This window comes from Crassostrea angulata, chromosome 10 (assembly GCF_025612915.1).
Source record: "Crassostrea angulata isolate pt1a10 chromosome 10, ASM2561291v2, whole genome shotgun sequence".
NCBI lineage: Eukaryota > Metazoa > Mollusca > Bivalvia > Ostreida > Ostreidae > Magallana > Magallana angulata.
In genome coordinates, this window is record NC_069120.1 from 45,725,943 (window position 1) to 45,740,139 (window position 14,197).

At 32.0% G+C, this 14,197-nt stretch overlaps 1 protein-coding gene across 2 annotated transcripts in view; it reads right to left on the reverse strand.

Annotated features, from left to right (window-relative positions):
• LOC128168360 (uncharacterized) overlaps window positions 1–14,197 on the reverse strand; it is a 35,178-nt gene that overhangs the window by 6,221 nt on the left and 14,760 nt on the right. For both annotated transcript variants that reach the window (XM_052834610.1, XM_052834609.1), the window contains 12 exons: window positions 13,909–14,057; window positions 12,024–12,168; window positions 11,281–11,369; window positions 9,892–10,093; window positions 8,437–8,576; window positions 7,186–7,354; window positions 6,683–6,844; window positions 5,853–6,014; window positions 2,127–2,214; window positions 1,583–1,658; window positions 1,121–1,198; window positions 563–881 (listed from right to left, as the gene is read on the reverse strand). In XM_052834610.1, coding sequence (XP_052690570.1) covers window positions 563–881; window positions 1,121–1,198; window positions 1,583–1,658; window positions 2,127–2,214; window positions 5,853–6,014; window positions 6,683–6,844; window positions 7,186–7,354; window positions 8,437–8,576; window positions 9,892–10,093; window positions 11,281–11,369; window positions 12,024–12,168; window positions 13,909–14,057 — 1,779 coding nt within the window. The remainder of the gene's footprint in view (window positions 1–562; window positions 882–1,120; window positions 1,199–1,582; window positions 1,659–2,126; window positions 2,215–5,852; window positions 6,015–6,682; window positions 6,845–7,185; window positions 7,355–8,436; window positions 8,577–9,891; window positions 10,094–11,280; window positions 11,370–12,023; window positions 12,169–13,908; window positions 14,058–14,197) is intronic.

Here is a 14,197-nt window from a genome sequence, read left to right on the forward strand (position 1 = left end):
ACTAGTATATATAATAACAAATATCCACAACGAATAAAAATCTGTTAAGACTTTGACGAATAATCATTTAATATTGAACTGTTTCTTCTGCGCCTATGTGGGCTTATAATTTGAATATAAAAATGATATTATTCATGAATATACATATAAAATTGTGATAATAAAGGTCAATGTAAGACATATTTTGATGTAAGGCAGGAAAGATATTTTGCAGATAAACTTAAATAGTTTAATGCTGTATGATTCTATAAGAGTTATCTCTATTACTAAAGTCTAATTACATGCAATCGTTTGTTTAATGTGTATGAACATAATACTGCGGTATTAAATGATGAGAGTTTTCATATAAAAAATCATTTCTTACACTGCCTTGCCTCATCTTAACTATTCTTTTGAGTTTGACTTTAGACTTTACCCTGATTTTTATACAGTTTCAATACACACTTCAAAAATGTAACTCCATGTTAATTGACAATGACTTCAAAATCTACAAAATGTTCACATGCTCTTACACTAGCATGTAATCCAATTTTAATTTTAGGACCTGTAACTTGATCATTACCATGATCATTACCATGAAAACAGCGTGTATTAATGGCTGTTGCCTTGGCATATCCATGTGGAATAAATTCAGCGTTCGACATCAATTCCTTCTCTTGCACTGTCTTGTCAGGAGTAGTTGGCTGGTTTACAGAGGTGGGAGACATACTTCCGTGTCCGCTATCTTTGCTGATTTGCCGTGGAATATCGTCCAGGGCCAATGTACCTCCATTGGACTTTGAGGTGCTGTTTACAACACAGTGCTTTTCTCCTTCTTGCTCTATGGCTTTTACCTCTGAATAACTGCGGTCATCAGAACTGCTGTGTCTTGCAGTTCCATTCTACATAGGGAGCAAAATAAGAAATTTTATAAATCATTATAAACATTCACGTACATCAGTTTAAAACTAATTGCACTGATATCTAGTTATCTGTTTCTCTTTTTAAAAGTCAAAGTTATTTCGAAGAAAAGAGAACTCTAAAAGCTCAAATTGAAGACTGTCGTGGTATAAACGAGTTCAATCTACTGGACAATGTTAAAACAAGAACTTAGACTACGTGTATAAGAGGGATAACTTACTGCTGTGATCAGAGGGAGGCGGCTAGACCTATCTGAGGGCAATGCAAGACTATGGTAACGCGGAAAGACACCACTAGGCTGTAACAGACAATCAAGGTAAATGCATTCTCTTGGCTGTAGCAGACAATCAAGTTAAATGCATTCTCTTGGCTGTAGCAGACAATCAAGGTAAATGCATTGTCTTTACTCTTTAAAAGATAATTCATAACTTAATAGAGAAACAAGGTATTTACTTTACTTTACTTAAATAACTTTACTGCTCAATATACATATTAATTTGAAGAATACACCAAATTGATTTTTCTCTTTTCATTTTTCAACGGAAAAAACACTCATTGGTCATCTTTCATCGAAAAGAACAAAATTATGCTTGGTAATAAGATAATTTTAAATGGATTTGCATAAATATAAAAGAGCACAATGCAGATTTTGCATAAGAAATTCACAACAGCCCAAATTTACCGTATCCCTGTATGGAACAACAGAAGGAGTTTCAATTTCAAACTTTTCATTCAGGTGTAAGGCTTTTCTCACTTGTCTGAAAAAGAATTAAGTCTGAATTATGTAAACGGTGTTATGAATAAATTACTATCTACCTTTGTAGATATCTACAATAATTATTTTAAATTGGGGGCAATTTGATTGATGACTTCTTATAATTTAATCAAGTAAGAATGTCAAGTAAACAAGAATTTGCTTCATTCAAAATACATAATGTTGATTTTATACTTAGATCGACTACAAATATCTGTAAAAGAAATCCGATATCATTTATTTTTCGTCTTATCATTTAATGGTTAAATTATGCTTTTATCGTTTTGATTACAATAATACTCTTACGCTATGTGTAATCTAATACGTTCTTAATCAAGATATACGAGTTTATTTTGCCACGTGCGTATGAGCTAAGCGTAGACATTCCAACAAATTCATATTTCTGTGTAACAAGTGTCTTGAATAGACACAATGGCGTGATTTAATCAGTACATTATATATTTATATTTACCTGATCACACAAAAACACCCAGCAGCAACAAAAATGAGGACAAATATGGATCCTATTACAATGCCTACGACTTGTTCCTCAGATAAATCTAAAACAAATTCCATTCTTGTAAATAAATTTACACCACATAAAGACCATTTCTTCTTAACAATTCAGACATCATCTTTCAATCAATCTGTCAATCATCTAATAAATTTACAGCACATGTTTATCAGCCTGCATATTTAATTTTCTTCTTTTTTCCATCATCGATCAATAGCGATGAAATCATTTCAAAATATTTCACCAGGTTGGAGAGATTATCAACTTGCAAGGTCCTAAAGATCCGATGTAGCTATTAATTTCTAAGTATGCAACATAAGCATTAATAACATATTCATATCGAATCCAAGTATGACAGATGAGTGCTCAATAAAGCGCTTTCAACTTGATTGCTAAAAAATGAAACTGACGACGTATTTATGACCCCTATAAACCAATTGTTTCGCATGTATTATATAGGAAAGTGGACATTGTGAAAAAATGACGATATATGTTCAATTTTAAAAAGGGAGATACTTGTACATATGCAACATTAGATAGGGAAAGAAAGTTGTCCTTTTTCCTTGAAAAAAGTCATAAGGTATCGTTTTTGGATGTATATCAGACTGAGTATATAAATACGGATTGGTCACGTGATCAAATCCTATACATAACTAGTTTTAGTACATGTACTGTTATCGGGTTTTTTGGGGTTTTTTTTTTGTTTATGGTGTGTCTTTGTCATTTATTATGAATGTTTACATCCATGCATTGTACTTGACAATTTGAAAAGAGGAAAGAAAATATTGAAAGAGAAAGGTTTATTTTCTTTATTTCATGCAACAACAACCCTCACCAATTACAAGGGATACAAGCAAAAGCAAAAGTACCTTCAACACTATTATCAATGCGTTTTAAAGTCACAATCTGAGCCGACAGTTTCACACTTTTATTTTTCAGTTTTCTTAATGTTTACAATCGTACACAATTTCTTTTTTCAAACGTTCAACCAAAATTTGGATGTCAGTTTTCGAGTTCAGAGTGAGCAACGGAGATCACAGAGTTTGTAATGAAAACAGAAATCATTTGTAAACAAAACACGCCATGGGAATTGTTTGAAATAAGACAAGAGTTGAGAGCTCTGTGTCTCCGAGTGGATGAACACTTGACAACAGAAAATTTTGGTTGACTATTGGATAAACCGTATTGAACCATTAAAAAAAAAGAAAATCTAAAAAAAATTATCAATTTATTCTGCACAAATTTTAACTATGATCCTTTAAAAGGGCAGACACGTTTTAAACGAAAAAAAACAACTAAGTTCTACTACGTCATTTTAACCGATAACGCTGAATTTAAGCTAAACGCGAGATTTTCCTAGGTTGGATTTTTTAAATTTAAACTTTGCTCGACCTTTGTTTCGACTGGTGTTTAATGTAAATCCTTTCCATCAAATTTTGGTATGGTTTTTATTAATTGTTATTTATGAACACGGTTAATCGGTCTATTCTGATAGGCAGGAATTTTTGTTTAAAATACATGGTAATTTCTTTACAATATATTCTAAACAAATGAATTGCACAGACTATGTTTATATTACAAAATATTCTAAGTTTTGTGTATCTTTTGTACACTGACTTCAAATAAAAAAAATTGTAAAGTTTTAGAAATATCTTGGTTCTTGGCAACTGAAAAATAAAACTTCCAAATTTTTAGCTCAAATCGTGTCTTTGATTGTTCCTTTAAAATTCTAAAACTCTCTACATATTTTTTTTTTAATATGGATTTCCAAATTTTAATTTTTAAACACTTTCCCCAAAAATATATTACTTATAGAAATCGAATTGGACACCAAGCACATATATTGTTGTCCTTCCCCCAATTATATAGTCCCAAAACCATAAAAATTATGATATATAGAGATGTCAGGTTATGTTACTTATAGTAGATGTTTATGTATATATGAAATAGTAAAGAGAGAAAAGCAAGAGCAAAAATGAACAAAAGAAAAGTACAAGCTGCAAAAGTACCCACCATACTAGCTATGTTATGTTCTATAATACTAGATTGTAGATGCGTTAATTCAAACAACTTGCGCATGTCTTGCAGGACAATGATAGAAATAATTTTCTAACTTGCAATTTAAAACTCCGAACACTGTGGTATCCGATCGTTAAATATTGATGGTGGTTTAACTTTTAAATTAGTTGATTTTGCGGGTACCCCTCTTCAGACATTTCACATCTCAACAAATTTTTTTTAAAAAGCTACGAAATGATTGTTCCTATAAACCTGTACAAATCTGGAAATTTACAAAGTTTGGCCACCATTAATTTAAATATTCAAAAGTAATCATTTTATTCAGATAAGAGTTATCTATCTATTACATTTTTTATTTATGTAAAACGGAAAAATAGATGAGATTTTAAAATCTGCTAGAGCGACTTACCGCTGAATATATACAATGTACCTCAAGTTGAATTAAGGAATTTACAGTATTTTGTTTTCAGGGGGGTTTAAATAGGTAAATTAAAGATACTGAGATGTTTGAGATTTGAACAAGATTGATTATCTAATAGAAATCTTTTCAACAATATGTATATCAACCAAGCTTCACGTAAACAAAGATTTAAAACTCATCTTTTGCAGTAAACATTTTAGCAAATTGCAAGTGAATCTTTCTCTCACTGTGCAGTGCAAGAATCATGTATCATAAAAAACCACAAAGCGTGTGATAAACGTGGCGAGAAAAACAACCATGACAGTAGAGCGTTGAAGGAACTGTAGTTAGTTAATTAGCGTTGCTAAAAAATTGTCCCCTCTGAAATAATTTATTTCTTAGATAAAATATGCAATATAATTACTTTAAGTAATCATATGGCAGATTAATTTTTGGAAAATAATCATACTGCAGAAATTTTTGATGGGAGTCATATTGCAGACACAATTTAAGAAATAAAAATGTCAGAAGAGGACAGAATGTAATGCTAGCAACCAATGACAAGGTTTTTTTCATGGTAAAGAAGGATTTAAGAGAACGAAAACAAACAATAGGAAATGAATACATGGTTATGCTTATTAATTAGTGGTTTAGTAAAAGTTGAAACATGCTAATAAGCTAATAATCTAATTTTATCTGAATAAAATGATTAAAAAGTTAGGCCAAAGATCCTTTTTTGTTGTTTTTTTTTCCATTTTTAGTTGAAAACCAATTTTCAAATTTGATGCAACAAATATTCCATCATCAAAATCATAACGTAATAGACAGTTGAAAATGATATTTTCTTGAGGCCACAAATTTTTTTACTTGGTTCTTTTGCCAGTTTGTTGAAATATTGATACTAGAGGGTGGCACATGTAATTTTTCTTATTATTTCATAAAATTGTGACTTCCTATGATTTAATTGACCAAACTAAGTTTTATTGACAAATCTTCATGCCCCTCTGGAAACGTCGAAATTCAAAGCATGAGAGTAACTTGGTATAGAATCATGAAATCTGATAAGAGTTGGTCTGGAAATCAAGGTATTTTTTATGCCAAACATGTCTGAAAGTCACCTACCCAAACAATTTTTTTTGTTTTAAATGAGTTCACCAACCTGAATCAATTATATTTGTTTTTTTAACAGTTTTGATTCCAGGTAAAACCCTACAAAATATGTTGGGCTGTAAAGACGTACATTAATTTGCTCCTATCTGATTTACCGTTATTGTTGGGCCGTCCAGTAATCATTTTACTTTGTGGTCCCTCCTTTGTCAGAGATAGGGCCCTGACCATAACTCCATACTCCACATCAGGCCTCAGATCTCTGAGAGTATACTGAGTAATACCCCACGCAGACACATTCACCATGGAAACCTCTGAGGCTGAAAAAAATGAGATATAAATGCCTCTTATTATTAATATGTGAATTACTCAATGCAAACCTTAGCATAAAACATTTTATGTCAATGAGTGATCAGAATCCATTTACCATACATCAGAATTTAAGACTACAGAAATATTTTTCAAATCATAGCAATTTGAAATGTAAGGTGTGAAAGCTTCAATTAAACCCTGGAAACATTTTCGGAAGGAAACTGCAATAATTGGAATTTTTTTAAGTCCCATGGGTGTACTGTCAAAAATTGTTTGTTCGTACAAAAAATCGATCTTGATCTAGATATTATCGTGATTAATCTGTATAACAAATTATTTCAACGAGTGTAATCTCTGCGAACAAAATCAACGGAAACTGCAAATTATTGGAATTTTTCTATGTTCAAGGGGCGCAATTCTAAAGAAAATTACTCTATCATACCCAAAATCGAACTTGACCTAGATATTATTCTGATAAATCTGTATACCAAATTTCATTCTAATATGTGCGACCTCCGGGAAGAAAATGAACAGGAATTGTTTGCAGACCGACCGACAGAAAGACTAAAAGAGAGACAAACAGACAGCAGCAAAGCATTATAACCCCCCCCCCCCCCGCATAATACAGGGCATAATACCGTAATATTACAAATAGTATTGAGAAATGTTTTCGTACTATCACAGGTGTCCGCTGTAGGCTGCTGGCAGTAGATGATCTGGTATTGGTTGATATAAGCGTTGTTAGTTCCTGAGTCACATTTGATCGGAGCCCAGCTTATGGTCAGACTGTTCTTTGGGAGAGAGGGGAGCAGGGACACATGCTGAACAGCTGGGGGCACTGCGAACAAAACATTGGTAAAACATATTCTAATAATTGCAAATCATACTAAGAAAGGGATGAAAATATTTGTGTTAACTTCTCAGTTGGAAATCCTTCAACTCTAGCTCCTTAAAAATAATCATTGTCTGCTAAATACTTTTAAATGCAATTTTGAGACACTAGAATGCTTATTGCGAATAGGAACTTCTCATGTATCATAAAATAAATAATGTATTTTGTTTACATGATGTAATCACACACAGGAAGAAAGTTCAAGTACTCAGATCCATGATATTTCAGCACTGAATTTCCTGTTTTATTCAACAAATGAGACCTTGGTGATAATGTCACTAACATACCTGCATTCTTTACATATCTGCATTCATCCTGCCATGTAACTCCACTGCTGATGTTTCTATTATTGATGGCAGCTACACCAAAGAGCTTTTCATCAATATATGGACCGATTGTTTCTTGAAGCAGAACTATGCTGTTAGCATTTTCACTTCTAAGAATATGGATTTCATCCTGCAGGACAGAAACCAAAAAAAAAACCATCAAAATACACAAAACTTATCCAAAACTTACATCATTGTCTATCCCCTCTGAATCTAAGATGAACAAATATACACTTCATATCATCAGTTTGTGTCTAAAATCGATTCATACCTGTTTACCCTCCTTCATCTTGCAGGAGACTCCCGCAAAGCGGCCTAGAATTCAAAACATCTCCCACAAACATATTTGTCTCCCCCTTAAGCGATTGATTCCTGACATGATTATTTCAACAACCACTGGGGGTTTTTCTTTGAGTTTGACTTCAAAAGCTGATTTGAAAAAATCATAATTCATCAAAGTACTGCCTACCATGATTGACGATGACATGTTTTCATCTAGTATCTGACATATTTTTTAAAATTAATATTTATAAGTTAGGGGAAAGCTATAGATGTTAAAAAAGAGATAATTTCTAATTGATGATGGAGGTATAGGTTTGTGTGTTAAAAATATATCCAAGATATAAGGCAACATTATTCAACTTGTATTATATCTACTGCCAATTCAAAATAAGCAAAATAAATTTCCTGTTTTATCCTAGATATCAGCAGTGATGGTCCACAGATAATTCTTTTTTCAATATTAAAAAACAGAATCTAAAATCTAAATATAAAAAGTGACACCATTTGCTCCTCGTATTGTATCAAGCAAACTAAATAATGGTTTTCTGAACACAGGAACACAAGAACTGGCATTCATAGAAATAATTACATTTAAATGATTGAAACTAATGCATTAAAAATGTAAAAAAAAAAAAAAAAAAGGTATTTTACAATTTTTTATAATATATTTGCATTCACTTGATAACTTTTCACGTGATAAAATGTAATTTACCCAAAATCTCCCATTAGTAAAGTTTGTAATTCAAATAAGGGGGAAATTCTCCCACATAGTAGCTTTGAAAGGTTAACAGGTAAGCAATTAATTCTACAACTCGAATTTGTGTATGCATGTATGTATCTAAAAGGTTGAAAAATCTATCAGATTGAATAAATTCGTTAATTTCCTTTATACATAATGGCAGAATAGTAATGCATGTATTGAGTTCTTACTTTACATTTGAAACCTGCAGGTCTCATTTTACACCAGGCAATGTCTACAGCTGTTAAAGCCTCATTTTCAGTTCCAAACCAGGTCAGGTGAACTTCACTCTCTGATTGTTCCATTACAACTCTCTGCAGATCCACTGTTTCTACAGATAGGAAAACTTTCATTTCATAAATGAGTTCAATGAATTTCTTTTGATAATTTCCATCTTACATATGCATGATCCTTTTTGGATGAAGGACTACTGAGATTGCCATGGTAAGTATGGTTTGCAGTCAAATTTTATTTAAAATGTAGCCCCAGCATGTACTTTACCCATGCGTTATTCTATATAGAGATGCAGTGATAGCTGGCAATTCACATCAGAAAGCTGTGCTTGCTTTAATGAATATGCCTATCACTATACAGCCACCCAAGTCAGTTACAGGTATTAATTGTAACAGACTAAACAATTACTGCAAATACTGGGATACTGTGTGACCATCTGTTCATTAGTTGTCACCATCTACCATTATGTACATATGTATGGTTGGAAAAGTATTTGATAACCTCGGGCTGATAACATAATAGTGCTTAAGTCTAAGACAGTGCTTAAGTAGGACTTAAGTTCATTCTTAAACTTACATGTAAGTATGTAACTAGAAGAGTGCTTACCTAGGAAATTTTACCTAAAACTTAAGTGGCCGATAAAGGTGGCTTCTACAGATCTTAAGTTTTGTTTTACATAGATTTAGAAGTTTATTTGTTAAACAATTTCAATTCAGCATTTAAATACAGTATATCTATCACATGATTTACACAAAATTAATATCTTAATAATCACCAATATCAAAGTTTTGGTTAAATTGATATAGATATTTACAGTGGTTGTAATAAGCTATAACATTTTCCGAATACATGTAGTATGCAAGTGGACTGCTGAATAGGTTATAAGCACGTAAGGGCGAGTTTACAAGAGGTAAATGTGACTAGTATATAATTATATGTCAAACTACAGAAGTATAAAAAGGACGTTTAAAGAAAAAAAAAACCCTCAGTGATCTTTAAAATGACTATAACCTCAATTCAATATATGGTTTTAAAGAAATTATACTTAGATTATGTGAATTGTCTTATTGGTGAGGTAAGATGTAGAACAAATGATGAAAAGAAATCCACAATGACTATTTTATTTATTACATGTAAGTTCTAACGGCATCACAATATTGTACCACAGACAGTCTTCGATGATTTTAGCATGCTTTATGTTACAAGTCCCAGGTACTTTATTCATATCATTTATTTAAACAATTCAATATATCTATATAAAATGACCCCATTTCTGTGTAAATTCACTGAATGTGGAAAAAATATGAGATATAAATGTTAACAACAATATACATCCAAGAGATCTTTTGTTCGAGATTCTGATATTTACCTGTATAGCAAAAGACTTCTATTATTTTTTTTTTTAGTTTTACCTCTGTAGCTTGGAATCAGAATGGAGGCCTTTGGAGAGCACCCTTGTTGATTACAGCCTCTGACTGACACATTATGCTGCCCCTCGCATGGTATAGAGAGAGAGGAGGACACTTCTTGAGGACCCCTTGCTCCCACTTCTGCATCGTCCACAAACACTTTGTACTCTAACAAATGCCCGTTATGGAACTTTTGGTTAATTTTCTGCATAGTTAAAAAAACAGTACATGTTCAATTGATAGAATCATTAGATTTCCTGGTGGATAAATTTTAATAAAAATGTTGGGTACCTTTCATTCACAAATAACATCCTCCACAAATTAATTAATTAGTGTTATAAAGCTGTTTTTCTTCGGTAGGTATAAGTTAATACACGAAATTACCTCCCCTAAAACCTGTAAAATTTAAGCAATCCACGAAAATTAGCCCCACAAATTTTAATGATTCCACAGTAATGAAAATGATGCAGCTGATAATTTGTAAAATAAAAAACTTATATGCTTAAGCACTTTATTTTATTACAAGTACAGTAATGAGAAGCTTTCAAAAGTCAAAGCTGTTTTGAAAGAACTGTATACTACTTTCACCAGAATATAATATACTGGCATTGTATTGTAACGGGAATGGAGAAATAATGACGGATCAGACCGGGATTTGAACCGGGGCCCCCTGAATCTCTTATCAGGTGCTCTACCAACTGAGCTATTGGACGCCGGTATTCGATCCGGTCTACAGTATATTTAAAGTATATTGTAAATTTAAAGTCTATAACTTTCTGCATAATCATTTTCACATTGAATGTTATACAATTGTTGCTGTTTTGAGGTTAATACTATGATTTAGCTATCTAAGATGTACGATATTTGTCGAGCCAGAATGAGATTGTTAGATTTTAGCCAATCAGAGGGCTAGGAATTAACCCCTCATACTGTAACAAATCATGGACATTAATGTGACGGTATTATACAGGTCCACAGTGCTTTGCTATAAATGTACAGTAAAACACAGTTATAGTGAACATGCTTAAAATGAATTTAAGCTTTCAGCGAAGTGATTTTCATTCCCCGTGACTATATTACATTGTAAACTTGATGGATAAAATTAATACAGCTTTTTATATAATGAAGTATAATCGCCCGTCCCTGGCACTTCATTATAAGCGTGTTTTACTGTATATCACAGTCTACATTATCAACATAAAACAGTGAGTATTACTGATTAATAAAAAAAAGAATATTTACTTATGAATATACATGCTGATACAAAAACACTGAATGTTTGATACTAAAAAAATTGTCTAAATATTCAGTTTTTTTTAAAGTTGGACAGATCAATGAAGTTTAACATTCATTTAACATTTATTTAACATTTTAACATTAATTTGATCTTACCTCCCAATACACCACCACAGGGCGATCTCCATTGGCACAGTCTCTACTGAAATATCCACTGGCTTCCATATGAGGTGCCGAAGATGGGGCTATAATAAAAAAAACACCAGTCCTATTGTAACCATTAACATTTATTCAATAAATGAGTTTATACAGTTGAATTAGGTCACTCTATAGTATTTTTTAACACAATTAAGGAACTAAGTTTCATGATTTTAACAGTCCCTATACATGTACCAGTATACAATGCTCACAGATCAAAACCGAAAAATACTATCAAATACTAGCATACTGAAAACAGCAATAACCACAATTTTGGAATCAGTTTTACTGTTAAAAGATGTCAATTAAGTAATCAAGAAAATTTATTTGGAAGATGATATTTATATTATTTATTGATAACCATCTAGCCTCCTTAATTCTACTGCACAATTTATTTTGTTGCTTTGAAGTAACTTGTCAATAATATTTTAATCTTGAAAAGAAGCTAGTTCCATCATATAATATTTGAAGATTTTTTTAGCATTACAAGTGATACAATAAATAAATTGCAATCATTATAATCATTTACAAAAAGACATTATAAGAAATAAATCTTCTCAAATCAAACCAAATTTCAACGCTTTCCTCAGACTGGTCTGGTCTTATACAGTAGTCATTATTCACTGTGACATGCATTGTATGTCACAGTTTCAAAATGTCACAATCTCAGTATACCAACAGCATTTCACTGAAAAACCCACCTGTGTGACAAGTTTCAAAGTCCATATCTGCCGTGTTGCTGTAATACATTCCCCCTACAGGTTTGATCTTGATTTCCACTATGTAATTGGTGGCTGGTACCAGGTTACAGACTTCCAGACTGCTGTCTGTATTCACAGTGTGAGTCTGAAAACAATAGGCACAATGGTTATCTCAACAATAACTAAACATGTGTTTTTCTGTTTAGCTGGCTGTAGCAGTTTTCATAAAAACATACTGCAAATATATAACATGTAATAACAATTTTTGTTTGGAATGTAACATATTCCACGTAAAAAAAAAATAACAAATGCATTAAATTGTTAAAAGTACATATGCATCCATGTACATAACTTTCTTGAATTAATACAAATAAAGTGGATGTGAATTTGTACAATACTATTTACAGAAAAAAACTGTACACATTTGACCTTTATAAACTACTCCATATGCATGCAGATTGTTTCTTGATATTATCTACTGATTCATTTTTCACAGGGTGTATGAAAGTTTATAGGTGCAGTATCAATGTGTGTATAACATTTTGATGGAGGTCTAGCAACACATTGAAATTTGATTTTCTCTAAAACTCAAATTTAATCAACTCAATCATTTTACAACCATCAGAATTTTACAGATTTGTTTAAATTCAAGTAATTGTTGTAGAACTTTTCTCTTTAAATTTGTAAGACAACTTTTACAATATACACATACCTCTATGCAAACTAAATACTAAATTACATATAAACAGGGAAGGAAATAAACTATTTTTGAACCTCATTTTGTTTATATATTCACTCAAAAACTATTAAGCAGTTATAAAAACATGCAGTGTTAATTTGAGTGTAGATGTTGTAAACATTGAATTTTTTTTTCAATTAGTAATTCAATTCTCAATCATACAGTATAGAAATTAAAAAAAACTGTCCTCATGAATTACTATAATAACCCAATACATAAAAAAATATTAAAACCTAACATTTATAGCTTTTTTGTGACATCATCAAAACAAGAGGCCCATGGGCCACATTGCTCACCAGAACAACAGTCCATAGTATCATTTAATATATATAGATATATATATATATATTTTTAAAATAGCTTCCCAATATATTTCAAAGTTAAACACTGACCCCTGTTGAGACTCCAGTATTAGTCCAGGTTATACAATTTTAACAATTTATAATCTACCCTCTCTAAGAATGCTTGCATTAAGTCATTGTATCATTGTACTTATTGAAAATAAGATTTTTAAACATTCTTGATTTATATTTCTCTGTCAAACTTTAAACATCTCTTGGGGTCCCTAGTTTAAGTCCGGGGGTCACTAGTTTTACAATTTAGAATCCACAATAAATCAGGATGCTTGCATAGTAATCTCATAAATTGTAGAATTGCAGTTCTTCAGAAGGACATTTTTAAACATTTACCCTATATATTTTTATGTTAAACTTTGAACCCCTCTTGGGGCCCCAGTATTATTCTTGGGATCATGATTTTAACAATTTAGAAGCTTTGGTGTATAATTGGCATTTCTGGTGCAGTGGTTCTTAAGAAGAAGATTTTAAAGGTTTATGCCCACTGTAAAACAATTATCATAACGATGCTTTGTACCAAGTCTGTTTAATTTTGGCCCAATGGTTCTAGAGAAGTCGAAACTATCAAAAGTTTACAGATGGACAGACAGACAACGGGTGAGCAGAAGAGCTCACTTGAACCTTTGGTTCAGGTAAGTTAAAAAGTGAAAACAAGTGAAAATTTTTTTATATTTTGCCATTAAAATAGTACTTAACAAACAGAAACTAAATCTAAGGTATATATTCATGAAGTCGAGTAATAAACAATTAATAAAGAAAAATTGCTCTACAGTTCGCGGTTTGTACTCACCAGAGGGACGGTGTTCCACTTTGACTTCAGAGTGACAGAAGAGGTTGTGTTCACTCCTCCGGGTATGGTCGCCCAGGTAATGGAGGCACAGCCACATTTCTCCAGGGAGGAGGAGGAGGCGTTGATGAAGTTTGGGGGTGCAGGTTTACCTACAAACAAAGTTATAATATAATCAGCATGAACAGATTTATCTGAAAGTAAACCTGAAACATATGAACAGAACACTCAACTACTGTACAGTTATATTGTGGTGGTTGAGGACCCCTTGACAGTATGCATCAGTTTGGTA